General features: G+C 39.0%; 1 protein-coding gene across 2 annotated transcripts in view; it reads right to left on the bottom strand.

The window, feature by feature from the left end:
• Positions 1 to 15322, bottom strand: part of OGDHL (oxoglutarate dehydrogenase L) — a 53632-nt gene that overhangs the window by 16274 nt on the left and 22036 nt on the right. For both annotated transcript variants that reach the window (XM_056352783.1, XM_056352782.1), the window contains exons 7-16: positions 13792 to 13938; positions 13101 to 13191; positions 12401 to 12580; positions 11905 to 12033; positions 11340 to 11519; positions 10920 to 11072; positions 9796 to 9898; positions 9051 to 9179; positions 6529 to 6679; positions 3178 to 3305 (exon numbers count right to left, since the gene is read on the bottom strand). In XM_056352783.1, coding sequence (XP_056208758.1) covers positions 3178 to 3305; positions 6529 to 6679; positions 9051 to 9179; positions 9796 to 9898; positions 10920 to 11072; positions 11340 to 11519; positions 11905 to 12033; positions 12401 to 12580; positions 13101 to 13191; positions 13792 to 13938 — 1391 coding nt within the window. The remainder of the gene's footprint in view (positions 1 to 3177; positions 3306 to 6528; positions 6680 to 9050; positions 9180 to 9795; positions 9899 to 10919; positions 11073 to 11339; positions 11520 to 11904; positions 12034 to 12400; positions 12581 to 13100; positions 13192 to 13791; positions 13939 to 15322) is intronic.

Below are 15322 nucleotides of genomic sequence, written 5' to 3'. Positions count from 1 at the left end.
CTCCAGGCCTCATCATTCGGGAATTTGCTGAATTACGCCCTTGTTCCAAGTCTATCTTGCCTGGATGTTCCCTGGAAGTTCCCAGTATAGGATGCTGCAGCCCAAGACCTCTCAAAGACAGTACTGAACCTGACCTGCGTGGAGGTCGCATCTCCTGGATAGAGAATCAACACTACACAAGTCATTCTGAGAGTGGTAAACAACAACAGGAGATCTTTTGAAGTATTTAAAAAATGCTGAAGAGGTTATGTGGAGTGCCTGTAAGTTACTTATGCTTTTCTCCTCTACCTCAATCAGCAAATAAACTCAAACTGTTTTGCTTAAATGACTTTACACAGCCATCACTTGTACTCCCAGACATTCAGTTTCGGTAAATGGGAAAATTTATAGCGAGATGAGTAGATGCACAACTAAACGGTAATAGTCTGGATATAGCTAAAACCAGTAGGCATAGGATGTCAAACAAAACTATCAGAGGTTGTTAAATACTTTGATTTAATGCCCCAGTACACACACTCCACAGCTTCCTGTACACAAAACACGAGCAACTGTTTGAACCACAAGTTAACAAGACTGCCTTTGTTTTATTTCTACATGAAATCAATCTCATCAGAGTATCATTTTAATGGAGCAGTTACACCCCAGGCGTTCCTAACCAGCTCAACAATAACTTGGTGCAAAGCTCACAGCTCTGAACAGATGCCAGCTCTTGGCTTGTGTACCTGCCAAGGAAATAATCTGTTTAATCATGCTGGGCTGTTCAATCCATTTTTATTTAGCTCTAATTTACAGAAACTAAAGGAATTCCCAAAATGCTTCTGAGGTGTTGCATGTTAACACAGTCATAAATTAAATTCTTAACACCTTTTTTTTTTTTCTTTATATCCTCTCACAACCCTCCCAGCTCTTCCCCCTGACCTCCCAATACTTTAGGGCACTAATCCCAAACCGTTCCTTGTAACAGGCTTATATAGCAGAAATAGCAGTTAGAGAAAATCAAGTGTTGGGGGGGGGGGGTGGAGGGCTGCCACTCCTGAAGGATCAACTCTTTGAACTGCAAGTGTTCACTTATTCTTCCACGTAGTACAGACATCCAGTGATGTTACCAGCTGAACAGGTAACAATTCTAACAGCTCCTCTTTGACTGAGATGCTTAACTAGAAGACGTTCACACACTGCTGCTTATCCCAACACTGTCTCTCTATGGATACAATACACAAGAGTAAACATGTTGGAGAAGGTTCATACGTAAAAGTTAGCAAGGGAGAGGAAACAATTATAGAATCACTTCCAACACAGAAACATGCAGTTTCAGTACAAAAAAATAATATAATAATCACTTAAAACAGGCTCAAGTTAAGAACCCCCAGACCAAACTCTATGAAACAACAGGAAATTGAGAAAAAAACCCTAACAATAATATTCTCTGAAATAAAATTCTTGCTTTTTGTCTACGACAATTATTTCTCTTATGTTTATATACTTCTCCTCTTTTACTCTCCTATTTACATGTTACTGTACCAGCTTATAGAGATACAAACTTTTGTTTGCATCAATTCTGCCACAGAGCTAACAAAAATAGCTAAAACCCCTCAGCTCTTCAGCCCATGCTCCAACTATAGCTTTAATTTTATTAGCGCTAGGTAATATGTAGCATATGTAAAAATGACTGTGATCAAATATTTCTGTAACTTTGACAGCAGCTATCAATTACCACATTTATCTACTGCAATGTTTCATTTTTTCCCTTCACACTAGCTCTGAAATGGATATGAAACAAGATTTCATTATTTATCCATAGAATCAATAACACTTCTGATAAATTATTAGATGCATTTGGTTTGTGCTCCACATTCCTCTTGCCACCCTCAACATGTCAGAGTGAGGTTATCCATTCTCTGCAACTGAAGGTAAAATGTCTGTCCGGTACCAAAAATATAATTCACTATGATTAATGTTATCACTAACAAGAATTTGTTTTCTTGAAATAGCACGCTCAGAATAGCAGTTCAGATAAGGCTAGCATGGATTTTTATATCTGTATTACCAACTGCCCCTGATTTTCTTGACAGTTTCTCCCCTTTTGAGAAAGCATTAAGTGCATCTTCCAGCATTGCCAAGATCAACCACAACAGATGGATACTTTCAACCGAATCCCAAAATTGTAAAGTGTGGGGACGCTTGTTTAAGAGATGCCAGAACCTGAGAGGGAGAGCTTTGATATCTGAATCTTATACAACCGTTTTACGGCTTTTTTCCATTTCCTTTCTTGCTGAGCTCTGCTTCTTGTGTAGCTGTATTATTCTCTGAAATTCATCTTCTGTCATTACTACATAATTTCCTGTTGAACACTAATGAGACCAATGCTAGCATATTCTGTGACTTTTCCACCAAAAGCTACTTAAGTCTCCCAGTTTGTAGTTTTGAAGTACAAGCAGGTTCTGAGCAGCCTAAACAAACCAGTGTACCATTTGAAGAGTGCAGAAAGCTTTGCATTGCAAAAGCACACTGAAACCTGCAAATCCATATGCCTGATACCACAAGCAACACATTCAAAAACTAAAGAAAACAAAAAGGAGCAATGCAAACATACACGCAGTTGAAGTTTTCCCCTCTAATTTTTAATTTATTCTAAAATGTTAAAACTAAAATATACATTAAAAGCGAAACCCATCATAGCACACTGTAGGAAAAAAACAAGGGTTTGGCTTAAAGTTTATATGTGACAATGATTTTTCAAAAACCATTCAAAGTAAGAATAAGGGACAAATCTGACAATGAACAGGGTAAATTAATTGAATCTCTTGAGAAAACGACTTTTTTCAGAGGGTGTGGGGGGATCGGTTTAGGCATTTTGATTGGATTTTAGGCCCCTGTTCTGCAATTCCCGGATCCCCTCTTAATACAAAAATGTTATGAATGTGATAAAGTCAAAATACAAAAAAGGCAGAGTGTTTATTATTAAAGGCCACTAGCAGAAGGAGATGTTTTTTGTTTGTTTTGAGGCTTGGCAAACTCAAGTAACCAAGTAAAACTTGGTAGCCAGAAAGCTTAACCACGTTAAAGCAAAATCTGAAAAAACCCCAACAAAACTATCAGCAGTCATCATTTCCAACATCTCGCTTGAGACCTATTAAAACACAAGCAGAGCTGTCAGACAGCTACTCCGAGCCATACCTAGGACACCGTATTCGGAAAGGGAGCTGTTGCACACGGTATAGGGGGCCTGCTGCTCCCAGAGGTGGTTCATGGGAACACACGTTCTCTTGTCGACTTCTTGATCATGAAGCACATGATGACGATGGCTGCGAAGGGTTGTGGAAAGAAATTCATTAGCTAAGATTAACTTTGGGCTTTAACAGAGCTATTTTCAAAGACAAACCATCAAAGCTACATTCTCTAGAGGGCATGCAAGCAGCACAGTTGTCTTTGCTTTACAAAATACCCTGCTTCGGCTGAAACCTAGAGATACAATCACATGTCTAAATACAATTGCTGCACTATAAGGACTTTCACGGACTACCCAGGCTTGTCCTCAAGCACTCAGAGAAACTGAAGACACCTCATCGCTAGTAGAACTGGGTGGGGGGAGGAGGTTGTTGCAATGAAATAGACTGATTACAGTAAAAAAAAAAAAAACCAAACACAGAAGAACAAAACCGCTATTAAAAATATTTCACACTGCCTCCCTAGCAAATTCTGTTATTCTCTTCCTTAAAACAACTGTTGTTTGCCTTTTATGCAAAAACTTAATCTAATTCTAATCTCAGCATCAAGACTTGAAGCAGTGGTATCATCTTTGCTGCTGTTTCCACTCACATGCACCGTTTACAGCTCTCTAGAACACCATTAATCAGCACCAGAATGGGGCACCGAGGAACACCACCAAAACAGAGATGACTGGAGTAATTACTGTCATCCATTAACTCTCTGAGCAGACTGAGTGAATCACACCACCAAGTCCAGCTTTACAACTGCTAACAGAAGGACAGTTATTACACTGCTCACAACTACTGTGTGTTGTACAGCTGCCAACACTGAACTAATGACGGAATCTTTTTGTGCTTCCCTTCGCTATACTGAACGCTAGCAAAAGAGCTCTGAAATTTATTTAGAAGTCAACAATGTAAGGCCAGGAAAAGACTGAATCTTTGGAGAACACCACAGGGAGGGAAGCTGGTAGGAACGAGAGAGTACACACACCAGACAGCTGTTAGGCAGAAATAATTTTTGCCACTGTCATTTTATTTCTGTCATTCATCCAAAGATAGAAGGCCTAGATAGGCGATAAGCCTCGAGCACAAATTTTTGTTCTTCCGCAGCAGAAGATGATTACAATGAGCATAGATAGACAGCCAGAAATGCAGTTGTACAAGTCAGATATTGCTGTTGCGTGATTGTCAGGTTTACCGACATCAAACCAGTACAGAATCAAGTCTCTCTCCCCTTTTCCTTCCCTTCTCCAGTACGTCTCCAAGATGAGAAAGGGCCCAGCGCTTCTATCTGTAGTTTTTATCTAGCTTCTGTCTATTGATAACGTTGAGTACTGAAACAGGAGGAAAGGCAACCATCGTATTGAATGCTGACAGAAAGTACTATTTTCTAGACAGCACTTCTGAAGCTCCAAAACAGTGAAAGCACTCCAGTCATGTTGCTTTCATTATGGCAATGCAGTATCTTAAGTTCTTCCCAAATTCTAGCTGATACTCCCTCTTCAATTAGTCCCAGAGATTGGGGGGAGAAGAAGGATCTCCTCGGTACAGGGAGAGGATAACATGACATACACTTCCTAGGTGTTTGCAATGTGTTTTTTCCAATAAAAATGCACCGACATTTGCAAATGTCTTCAGCTGTTCGGGAAGTTGCTCACCTTTATTACAAACGAAAAAAACTCAACCACAGCCAAAAAAAGAGTGGCCTTACTGACAACTGCAGTATCTCATCTCTCAGATGTGCTTGTACTGCAAGTTAACTTTTCTACCTGTTCCTCTGATGAAATGAGCCTGAATGCAATAGGCTGTCTTACACATTTCTACAGCGTTCTCTTTTGTTTAACAGAGTAGTTGCATATTCTCTGACTTCCTCAGGTCATTTTTTTAATCTCACCCTTTATTGTCCAACTGCCCTATCACATTCATAACAAAAATTCATAATCACTCTACAGGCTAGTGTTTTGTAGCTCCCACTACGCATCAGGCAAACTCAAAACTCAGTGGTAAAGCAGAACCAGGTTGCTATAAATCTAACATCTGCAGTACCAGCTTCAGTCCTGAACTTCACAAAATTTATTTGAATGCCTTTTTACTCCTTTTAGAAAAGACTGAATAATAAAATCCAGATGGCACAGGAACCCTGAGCTAGTCTTCACCAGTCTAAACAGCTTTTTATTTCAACATATGCTTTTCATCTTTTTCCCTATATTGCTGTGAGCATAACAATTATTTTTATCTTGAAAGTCAAGAAATTCTGGGCAATAGTTTTGGAAAATCCTCTTCCACCAGTGAGGGAACTTGGAATACAGAGAACCAGTATTCTATAGACAAGTCTATAGGTGTGCGCTAGACATAACTAAGCATTCACCTGAAATAGGTGGGTAGGTTGCTAAACAACGAACATGTGCGTTCCTCTCCCAGGAGATGCTCACCACTTTACAAGACTACGGTACTGAAATCAAAGAGGATGAAAAATGGGGGTGGGGGTGCAGGGCGGGAATCTCCTGATCTTCAGCTTTATCTTCAGGTCTTGTCCAAATGATTTTGTTAAACTGCCATTAGAATAGGAGCAAAAAGAAGAAAATCCCCAAAGACTGGATGCCAAAGGAAGCTCAGCACAGAAACAAAGCACTGTACCACAGAAGACAGGCACCAAGATTTCTCTCTCTTTCTGCAAGCATTCACAATGAAGCACAGTGCAGCTGCTAGTTCATTCACCCCCAGCAATGGGCTTCGCATCAAAGGCTTCAATTAAATACATCATTAACATTTTACTCCGCAGAGAATCAGGTAAGAACTGTATATATTTTAAGAAGCGATCAGACTCTGTGTTTGTTCATGCTCCACAGTCATTAAAAAAGTCCTGGTACCAAAGACCTTATTTCATTTTAAAAAGCCTTTCCAACTGGCAATGTGTTTGTTCACAGAATACCCGAGTTCCAAGCAGCCACCGTGGGAATGGTATTTAAAAGACTTCAGAATCTGCAGCAGCACATATCCTTTTACTTCTCACAATGAGATAGACTGCAGCTGAATTTTTACTTAAAAAGCAGGAAAAAAATTAATTTCTGCTTTTCAGCAAGAGAAGGAAGAAAGTATTTAAGAACATTTGTTCTCCCTTAAATACAAATCTTTAAAATGCTGTTTACAGAGACACAGGAGACTTGATTATTCTTGATTGCCAGAATCTATAACGTTCAGATTGATGCTGAATAGTCTCAACTTCCCCTTTCCCACAGAAGATCATATTATTTAAAAAATGCCAAGGTGTTTCTTTAAGAATGGGACAGCATTTAACAGTCAACTCAATACTCACCTAAAAGTACCCCTCTCCACATCCTGTCCACTTAGTCGGACGTGGATCCCTTCTTTCAGAAACGAGCCAAAAGCCATGTATTCTGCTAAGGCCCAGTCAACAACCCTGTTCTTGGTCATTTCCAAGCGGGCTCTCAAAATCCGAGAGAGGCCTACATTGCAATAAAGACCACAAGTCAATGGACCTACTTCAGAGATATTTTATACTCACATTACATTCACCATTCCCCTTCCCCACTGGCTAAGTTAAACACAGATCTTAAAAAGGTCTGCAAACTGTTCTTCCAGAACTGAACTACTAGCAAAGTAAAATAACTTGTCTCCCAGGCAAAGGGTTGCATAATGTTCATACCTTGTTTGACAAGAAGAAAATAAGTTTGGTTGTGTCAGAAACTACTGAGAACAATCAAAAAGACTCATGGTGAAATACTTCTTCCCAAAGATTTATTTTCACATCTCTAACACCAAGTACTGTTTCATGAAAGACTGAAAACATCAGCTATCAGGTTTGTGACTTTTTCTTCTCCCTTTTTCTCTCTCATTCTTTCTTGGCATTTGTCTTATTGGACTTCTGGAGATGTTACAAAGTGAAACAGGCTGGATTAATCAATACTATGAGTATCATATAAATAGGAAATCATAGCAGCTGCCAACAGATTTTCAATTGGTAACCAATAGGTTTTTCTGCTGTTTTGGGGTTTTTCGGTTGGTTGGTTGAGTGGGTTTTTTTACAGTGAAGATTGTATAATTTGGTAACCCAAAACACAAGTTACAACACTGTGACTTTTAAAGGGAAGTCTTCCAGCTCTGAGGCTATAAGCCTAGTGTATTCAGTGTCACTTGACAACATCTTATTTTCTCATTTGCACTGATTTTTTGGTAAGCTGTCCTATTTTTTACATTCCCATATTTCCCTTTGTAACTTTCTCCATTTTTACAAAAATCTCCCCGTTTTCATTTGACATATAACGTCATTGAAATTGTTGAATTCTAAGTAAAGAAAAAATCTTGAAAATTTTCTCTTTAGAATATACTGAACTTTTCACAAAATCTTCCAACTGTTTGTTGAAAGACTGCAATTCATCAGCTGTTTCATTCCAGTGGAAGGACAAAACAAGTCAAAAGCGCTCTTGCCCCTTCTAATTCTCCCAAAATTTTCTCTCTCATGGCCTTTTACACTGCATAAAACAATCCAGCAGATAGGATTTGCTTTGAACCATAAATCTATCTTATATGCTGGCAAGTGTTACTGTCAATGGTTAATTAAGTTACTAAACACAGAACATCTTACCATTTTAGTCACAGAATCATAGAGTCATTTAGGTTGGAAAAGACTTTTGAGATCATTAGAATGTTTGATATTAAATTTTATTGGCTGACGATAATTTCAAATTTATCAGTGTCACAACAAAGTGCATAAATACGTAGGAGAATTTTAAAGTTGATCGATCGATTGTATCTGCTCAACAAGCCTGCAATTGAAAACTGGGAATGCCCTACCATCATTACATGTAACAGTGTTTAATTGTCCCAAAGGAACACAAACACGCGGAACATCTACAGCAGACACACTTCATTCCTTGATGGATTACTCTGGAGAAGAAGGACTAGCTAGAGATTTTACATAGGAAAAAAAAGCTGCTTCTCCTGATTTGAAGTACCTTCCCTACAAGCCAACAAAAGAAAAAAAGATCCCTAAACAAAGTGTCTCCATGTTTCCCCATGGAATGAACATTCTATTGCTCCCTGTAGAGCTGTAGACTTCAGCCTGACAAGAAAGTAAAAGAACTAACTCCGAACTCTGAGACAGCTTCAGGGCTCCCCAGTAAGACAGACACATTTAACTGCTTACTGTAATAGATGCCAAATACTAAATTGAATCTCTTCAGACCAAAAACTAAGACTTTTTGAGAAAACACTAGATTTGTGCTATCATCAATGCTAAACGGTAAGTTGAAAAAAAAAACTGTCTGAATTTGCCCACACAGAGTTCATTCAGCTGTACTAAAGTTAGGCTCACAGTATATCAGCAACATTGCCAGGTTTGAAAAGAACAAGCTATATTCCTGAACAGAAAGTTATCAAACCACAAGAAAAGTATCTTCAGTGGACTTCAAATTACCACTGGTTTTAGCATTAAAAACCCCCATTAATAGTGCTTCCTGTGATGGGTGACTTACTTCCCCGTAAGTCCCACAAACATGCTGCATAGAGGCAGCATTTTCCACAAGGACATGAAGAATGAAAGGAGGTATTAACGTTACAAAGAGGCTTTTAACACCCTCAGATGAAAATCTGTTTTAATGAGGTAGGGAACGGAAGCGACATGATACTGAAAGAACATTATGCTGAGCACAAGTAGCAGGACCTCAACTGTCACATTCTCCTTGCCCATAGGGTGGAAGAGTTAAAAGTCCCAAGCATTTTCCTCTTTGGGAAATGGCCCAACAGCAACTCATGAGCACAAATACAAAGTCTGAACAAGAAACATAGCCACTAGGAGAAACAAAGACTCCAGCTGACCTGCATGTATTTTGAAGTCTTTGACTGGCACTGAACTAGCTACATTGCCAATGTGAGTCAGCAGGTCTTCTGAAATGCCAGTTGGAGGACAAGACATGCTCTTGGGTTCTCCATCCACATTAAAGAATCCTGGAAGTAAAAGATTTGGTGAGATGTTCAAGGACTGATTAAGATATACCTACAATTTATTTAAAACCTCATAGCTCTTAAAAGACATTCTAAGCAGCAGCCTAAACCTCATTCATTATGTTTTACTGGGAGACACAATCATTTTGACCATCTGTATGACAACAGAACTTGATCTTACAGGCATGCATGATCTGGTTTGTTTCTGCTTTCACTCCCTGTGCAGTCCCAACTATCTGGGCAGAGGCAGCCAAAAAAAGGCATATCTCAATCCCTAAGAAACACTCCAAAACCCAACAAACCCAACAAAAAGGAGCATGAGACATACTCCTTTTTCCTGAAGGCACAGACAGTGAAAATTACAGGAAAAACACTTCTCTGCTAAACTGAAAAGACAACTTTTTCAAAGCCACGCCTTACTTTGCATGTTTTTTAAGAAAAGCATCTCTTTCAAGTTGATCTGGCAGAATGTTTTATTTACTATTAACAGGGGCAAACCGAAGGTCAAATATTCTATTTTAAAGGAACACTTTCAGATAAGAAACCATTTAAGAATTCCAGAATATGCACTCAAAATAAAAGCACAATAATATTAACACTAGGACAGGACACTTCTTACCAGGCCAAGGAGAATCAAGCCAGTGCTTGATATGAAGGATCTTATTATCCTTAGATCTAGTATATGCTTCTTCACATATTCTGTCATACTTTGCAATTTCTTCCTGTAGAACAAAAGTTTATTTTTAAAATGAATAAACATAACACCCTTGTATCTTACAGATGACACCTGTCATTCAGTATGACAAAAAGTTATTTAACTCCAGAAGAAAATTTAGTTACAATTATGCAAACAATTCTTTTTTTAATCTAGGATCAAATTGCCTTCTAGAAACATGCTTACCCACATTAAATAAAATCAGTTTATTGGACAGGTTTTACAGAAGTAAAGAGAGCTGAAGTCACAAGCGTTGCTCTAGAACAACCATCCTGGATCCAGTCACCAAAGCCCATGTCACTGCTGACACAGGTTTACAACAGCTCCAGATAGACAGTTCTGCATCAGCCATGACCATTCCCACAGATAACAAACTGCACCTACACAAACTGCTTTTTTGTTGATCTGCAATACTGTGTCACTACACGGTTAGCCACACCTTCTCAGAAAGTCCTTTGTTGCATCTACACTCTACACCCTCGCTTTCAAAAAGATTAAGGTAAAGACCTGACCAGCTTAATACAGGCACCAGACTGCACTTCATTCCTTCTGGAATATTTCAAATAATCTCTGAATTTACTTGAATCATTGCAAGAAAATAAAAAGGTTAAATTGATTTTATTGCATTGTTGGTGGATACAAGCCTGTCAAGGCTATCAATTTGATGCTATAATTATACCTATGAGTGTTTAAATACTGTCTTACTGATGAATCAAGGTTCTAGAGATGAAAAACAGTTGACAAACGCCTCCATCCTCAACACTCGCATTTGATCACCTTTTACAAATCTCAGCACTGAAACACTTCTTTCTGTGCAATATGTTATGAATTACTTCACAGTGCTTTCAGCCCTTTTGTTACAACAATACTATCTATTTTACATGAAAATCCAAACCAAACTGAATCAGAAAGTGTCAAAGGGTGAAGACTTATCACGGTAACGGAAGGTTTTTAAGCAGAGGGCACACAGCGACAGTTGTGTCTTCCTAGTGACAGCTTAAGTTCCCTTTAATTCTGTGGACGTGTACCTCAAACTCCTGCAGCGTTACGGTCCCATCTGCAATCAGTTTGTCAGCGTACTTCTTCAGCACCGGCACCTGCTTATGGATCTGCTTGTACATTAGAGGCTGGGTGAACATCGGTTCGTCCATTTCATTGTGCCCCCTCCTACGGTAACAAACCTACAACGGGAAAGATTGTATCTGTTGGTAAGGAAAAATGTAAAATTCAATCTTTCAATTTCAGAGTTTTACAGACATTTTAGAAGGCTTCTGGTATAAAAACATTTACAGATTCTTGTGGGCCTGTTAGTTGTTCGGGTTTTTTAAATGAAAAAACTAAAGGCCTTTAAAAACAAAGTATGTTTCTTGACTGGGCCTTCTAAGCCACAGAAAAATAAGAGTAGTACACAATACACAGAATGAAAAGTTAAGAAAACAAAGACTTACCAAGTCAACCACCACATCTTTATTGAATGTGTTTCGCCATTCTGCAGCTACACTGCACACATACATCACTGCTTCAGGGTCATCAGCATTCACATGAAAAATGGGAGCATTGACCACACGAGCAACATCAGTAGGATATGGAGATGAACGGGCCATACGGGGGTCTGTGGTAAAGCCAATCTAGAAATGCCAGAAACTTCCATTAAAATAATTTGGGCATCTCCCTCTACTTTGTTTTGCACCCTTGAGGTTTTCATTTAATAGTCATTTATACAGCACTAGTGTCAGCTTTTCATTTTGGCTAGCTAGCTTCTTTTTGCTCCCCTCAAAACAAAACAAAGCAAACCTAATCCAATTAAGTTTTACAAATTGAATGAAATAAATACAGGTGATAAAATACCATCCACTCAGAGTTGCCGGATACTGTGATCATTTTCAGGAACATCCTAAGCATTCTGACATACAGAGGGGACAATGCACCCAGCTAATAACAAGTAAGAATAAAAAGAAATAAACTTGCAGCTATTCAGCAGACAAACTGAATGCAAAATGTTCTACTTCTTACCTGGTTGTTGACCACAACGTGAATAGTGCCATTTGTGGTGTAGGACGGCAGGTCACTAAGATGAAACGTTTCATACACCACTCCTTGCCCTGCAAAGGCAGCATCCCCATGTAACAATATGGACATAACCTAAGGGAGGATTATACACACATATCCACATATATATTAGAAAGCAAAACTTCCATTTCAGCTTCTCAACAGGATTTCTTTGCTCTGTATTTCAGCAGTGCTTACAAAATAGAACTGTATTTTTATATAGCCTTCTCAGCATTCTTCTACCTTTCTCAGTTCACAAATGAAAGGAAGTTTTGATCCTACTTCCTAGGGTTACCTTTGAGGTACCATGTCAAAACCCCTATCTAGTTCAACAGGAGATATATCCCTTTTGTGAAGGAGGAAGAGAGGAATGCTATGATACAAAACTACTGGTAAACTATTTTTATTAAAAATAAACGAAAAACCACCGGTAAGAGTTACTATATTAAACAATCTGTACCTTCTTCCCTGCCGTATCCCCTCGATAAAACTGTTCGGCTTTTGTTTTCCCTTGCACAACAGGATCAACTGCTTCCAGGTGAGAAGGGTTAGCCATCAGGGACAGAGTGATTTTCTTGTTTGTTGCTCGGTTGATCCTCTCATGGTACATTCCCAGATGATATTTTACATCCCCAGATCCCTAACATGCATGAAGTATTCATGATTCAGGAATGTCATTCATACCAGCCACATCCGATTGACTACGCCTAAAATTTGTGCTTCAGTCTGAAAAACACATCTAGCCAATCGTACACCAGTACGCCCTGTGGTGTTGACAACGTAATTTCAAATTGGAACACGGTTCCTATTTTATTATCTTAGTGTCACTAGCCAATATTGGATTAATATTTACAGAATATTGGTACTAACTTCATTTATATAAAACAAAGAAAGATGCTTTGAGATTACGAACTCAGTCAAATGACCCAGAACTAAACTTATCTACAATCATTCCTGAGATACCTTCTGCAAGTCAGAGGTACAGTATAGTCTTTAGATTTGTTAAAAAAATTCACTGAATTACATTCCTCAAACTAGTAAAGACAACAATACATCTCAGCAGCTGATAATGCTATTTTCATAATAACTATGACCAAAATGACTAAAAACTAGTTTGAATGTTGACCTCTCTATATAGATCTATTGAAGAAGCATCCTACCTCATCGGCTGCCTCAAGTTTGGGATCAAACTGACAGAAGATCTGCTCCAGCTCTTTCCGGATTACATTAGCCAATACATTCAGTCTACCTCTAAGAAAATTCCAAACAGAGTTATGTCTCAAAAAACAGTAATGTTAACAGCAGGAAACATGAAATCAGCAAGCCATTCTGTCAGAAATTTCATAGTAAGAAGTTACTTCAAGCTTTTGAACCTGAAACCCTTCTTTCTACCCTTCTCCTTCCCATTGCAAAGTTCCTCCAATGCATTCCCACAGACATTTTATAACACCTGGTTATCCAAGTATGAGCAATTAATTTCATAGCTATCTAGCAGTCTTACTATAATGACATTAATAACTAATAAAGGCGACAGCAAAAGTAAGTTTGATACTATCTCACCAAGCTTCCTCAGTCCCAGACCTTACACAATGGGACAGATACCACGGCTGCTGCCACATTTGCTTGCAGCTTCGATACACACTGAAGAGGGTTTCACTGGCATTTACTTGTGAAGCCTGTAGCCTCTCACCGACAAGTACTTGTTACAATTCTGTGTTCCCACTACTCGGTATGACATATTCTTGCTACTCGAGCTTCTCTAATATCAACTTAGTTAATAAAAGCCTAGAACTCAAAACTCGTCTTAAGACAATAAGCCTGTTGTTGTTGGGGGAGTTCCATTGACATTACCTATGAGGCATCCCCATTATAACATATTCAATTCCCATTTCACTGGATTTGTCAATGATGGTCTTCAGTGCAGGAATCATTACTTCACATCCTTCCAAACCAAATCTCTTTTCGGAAGACCACTTGCGAGCAAGGAAGTCTTCAAATCTTTGCCAAAAAGAAACCCCAAAAAACAAGACAGAGTGTTTGTGTTAAGATAATGTAGCACGTACTCATTGTCAAACATCTTTTAGCAAATAAAATTACATTATGCTGTTTTAAAATGTCTGTGAATACATGTTTTTAGGCCTCAAAGTAAGTCACATTAGGGAGGGAGACACAGGAGAGAATTAAGTCTTCTTTCTCCACCATTTGAGAACTATTTACTAGGACTGTGAAAAAATTCAGACAGGAAGAAGAGTCTCCACCTCAGACAAGATTCACGTAAAGTTATATTCTGCTCCTTCCTATGTACACAAAATGTATGCTGACCACCGGGAAGGCAGAGTGACAGCAAAGAAGTGTCTTCTATGTATTGAAGAAAACATAACAGAGAACCTGTATTTTCTGGAAGTAACAATTAAATACTTCTAAAAACCCACAGTAGAAAGCACACCTATTTCATAGATCCTATTCAGTGGCAGGGCTCCTCAGACTGTGATGTAACTGTTGGTGACATGCCAAGAACTAGGACATTGGTATCTCTGCCTCAGCTTCAGCAGCAGAAAGATGTCAATCCTTGACAGCTCTGTGTTCTTTCATTCTTTAATGCATTTGGGCCAGAGGCAATGTGAGTAGTTAAAAAGTACCTTTTAACAAACGTTGAAAGCATTATATGTTGTAAAGCTTGGAGATACAAGAGGCAAAGAAAATAAATCTTCATGAAAATAACTGTATTGGTTACATCATCTGTGCAACACCTTGACTCATAAGACAGCCCTAATCCATTAATACTCAGCTTATTCCTCACTTAGGATGCTGACATTTACCTCTTCAGATTGAAATCCTAAAAGCAGCGAAATCAATAGTTGCCAAAAGATTCTCCTTAGCTCACCCATCAATACCCTTACGATTCAGTCATCTAAGCAACAAGCCAGACCCTCAGCTGAGCTATGCTGCCAGAATTCCTCAGGGAAGACTGTGGGGCTCTGCCAGTTTATATAAACTGAAAGCGGGGTTCCACGTGAACAGCAGGTCCTCCAGGGCAAGTCAAAGTGGTGTAGAAGCTGTTTTCCTTCTCTCTGCAGCTGCAAGTTAAGCCAGTATTGGACAAGCAGAAAGTTCATTGTTTGAGGCAAACTCCCACTAAGTGTGCAAAACTACAGTATTTCACGGTCACATCTTGCAAGTCCTCCGTATGCCACAAAGGCTGACAACAGCTCATCCACTGTCACTGCACATACTGAGTACCCAGAGAGGAGCAAGTCTGTGAAAGATGGCTGCTCTCAAAAGGGATAATCTAGAACTGCTTGACCCTGCACAGGCTTAAGAAGATGCCCAGATCACACTACACAGTTAGGGTCTAACAAGTTTACTAATGCATACACAAGGT

This window comes from Falco biarmicus, chromosome 9 (assembly GCF_023638135.1).
Source record: "Falco biarmicus isolate bFalBia1 chromosome 9, bFalBia1.pri, whole genome shotgun sequence".
Classification (NCBI taxonomy): Eukaryota; Metazoa; Chordata; class Aves; order Falconiformes; family Falconidae; genus Falco; species Falco biarmicus.
Note: the sequence above shows the minus strand (reverse complement) of the source record. Positions and strands in the feature narration are given on the sequence as shown.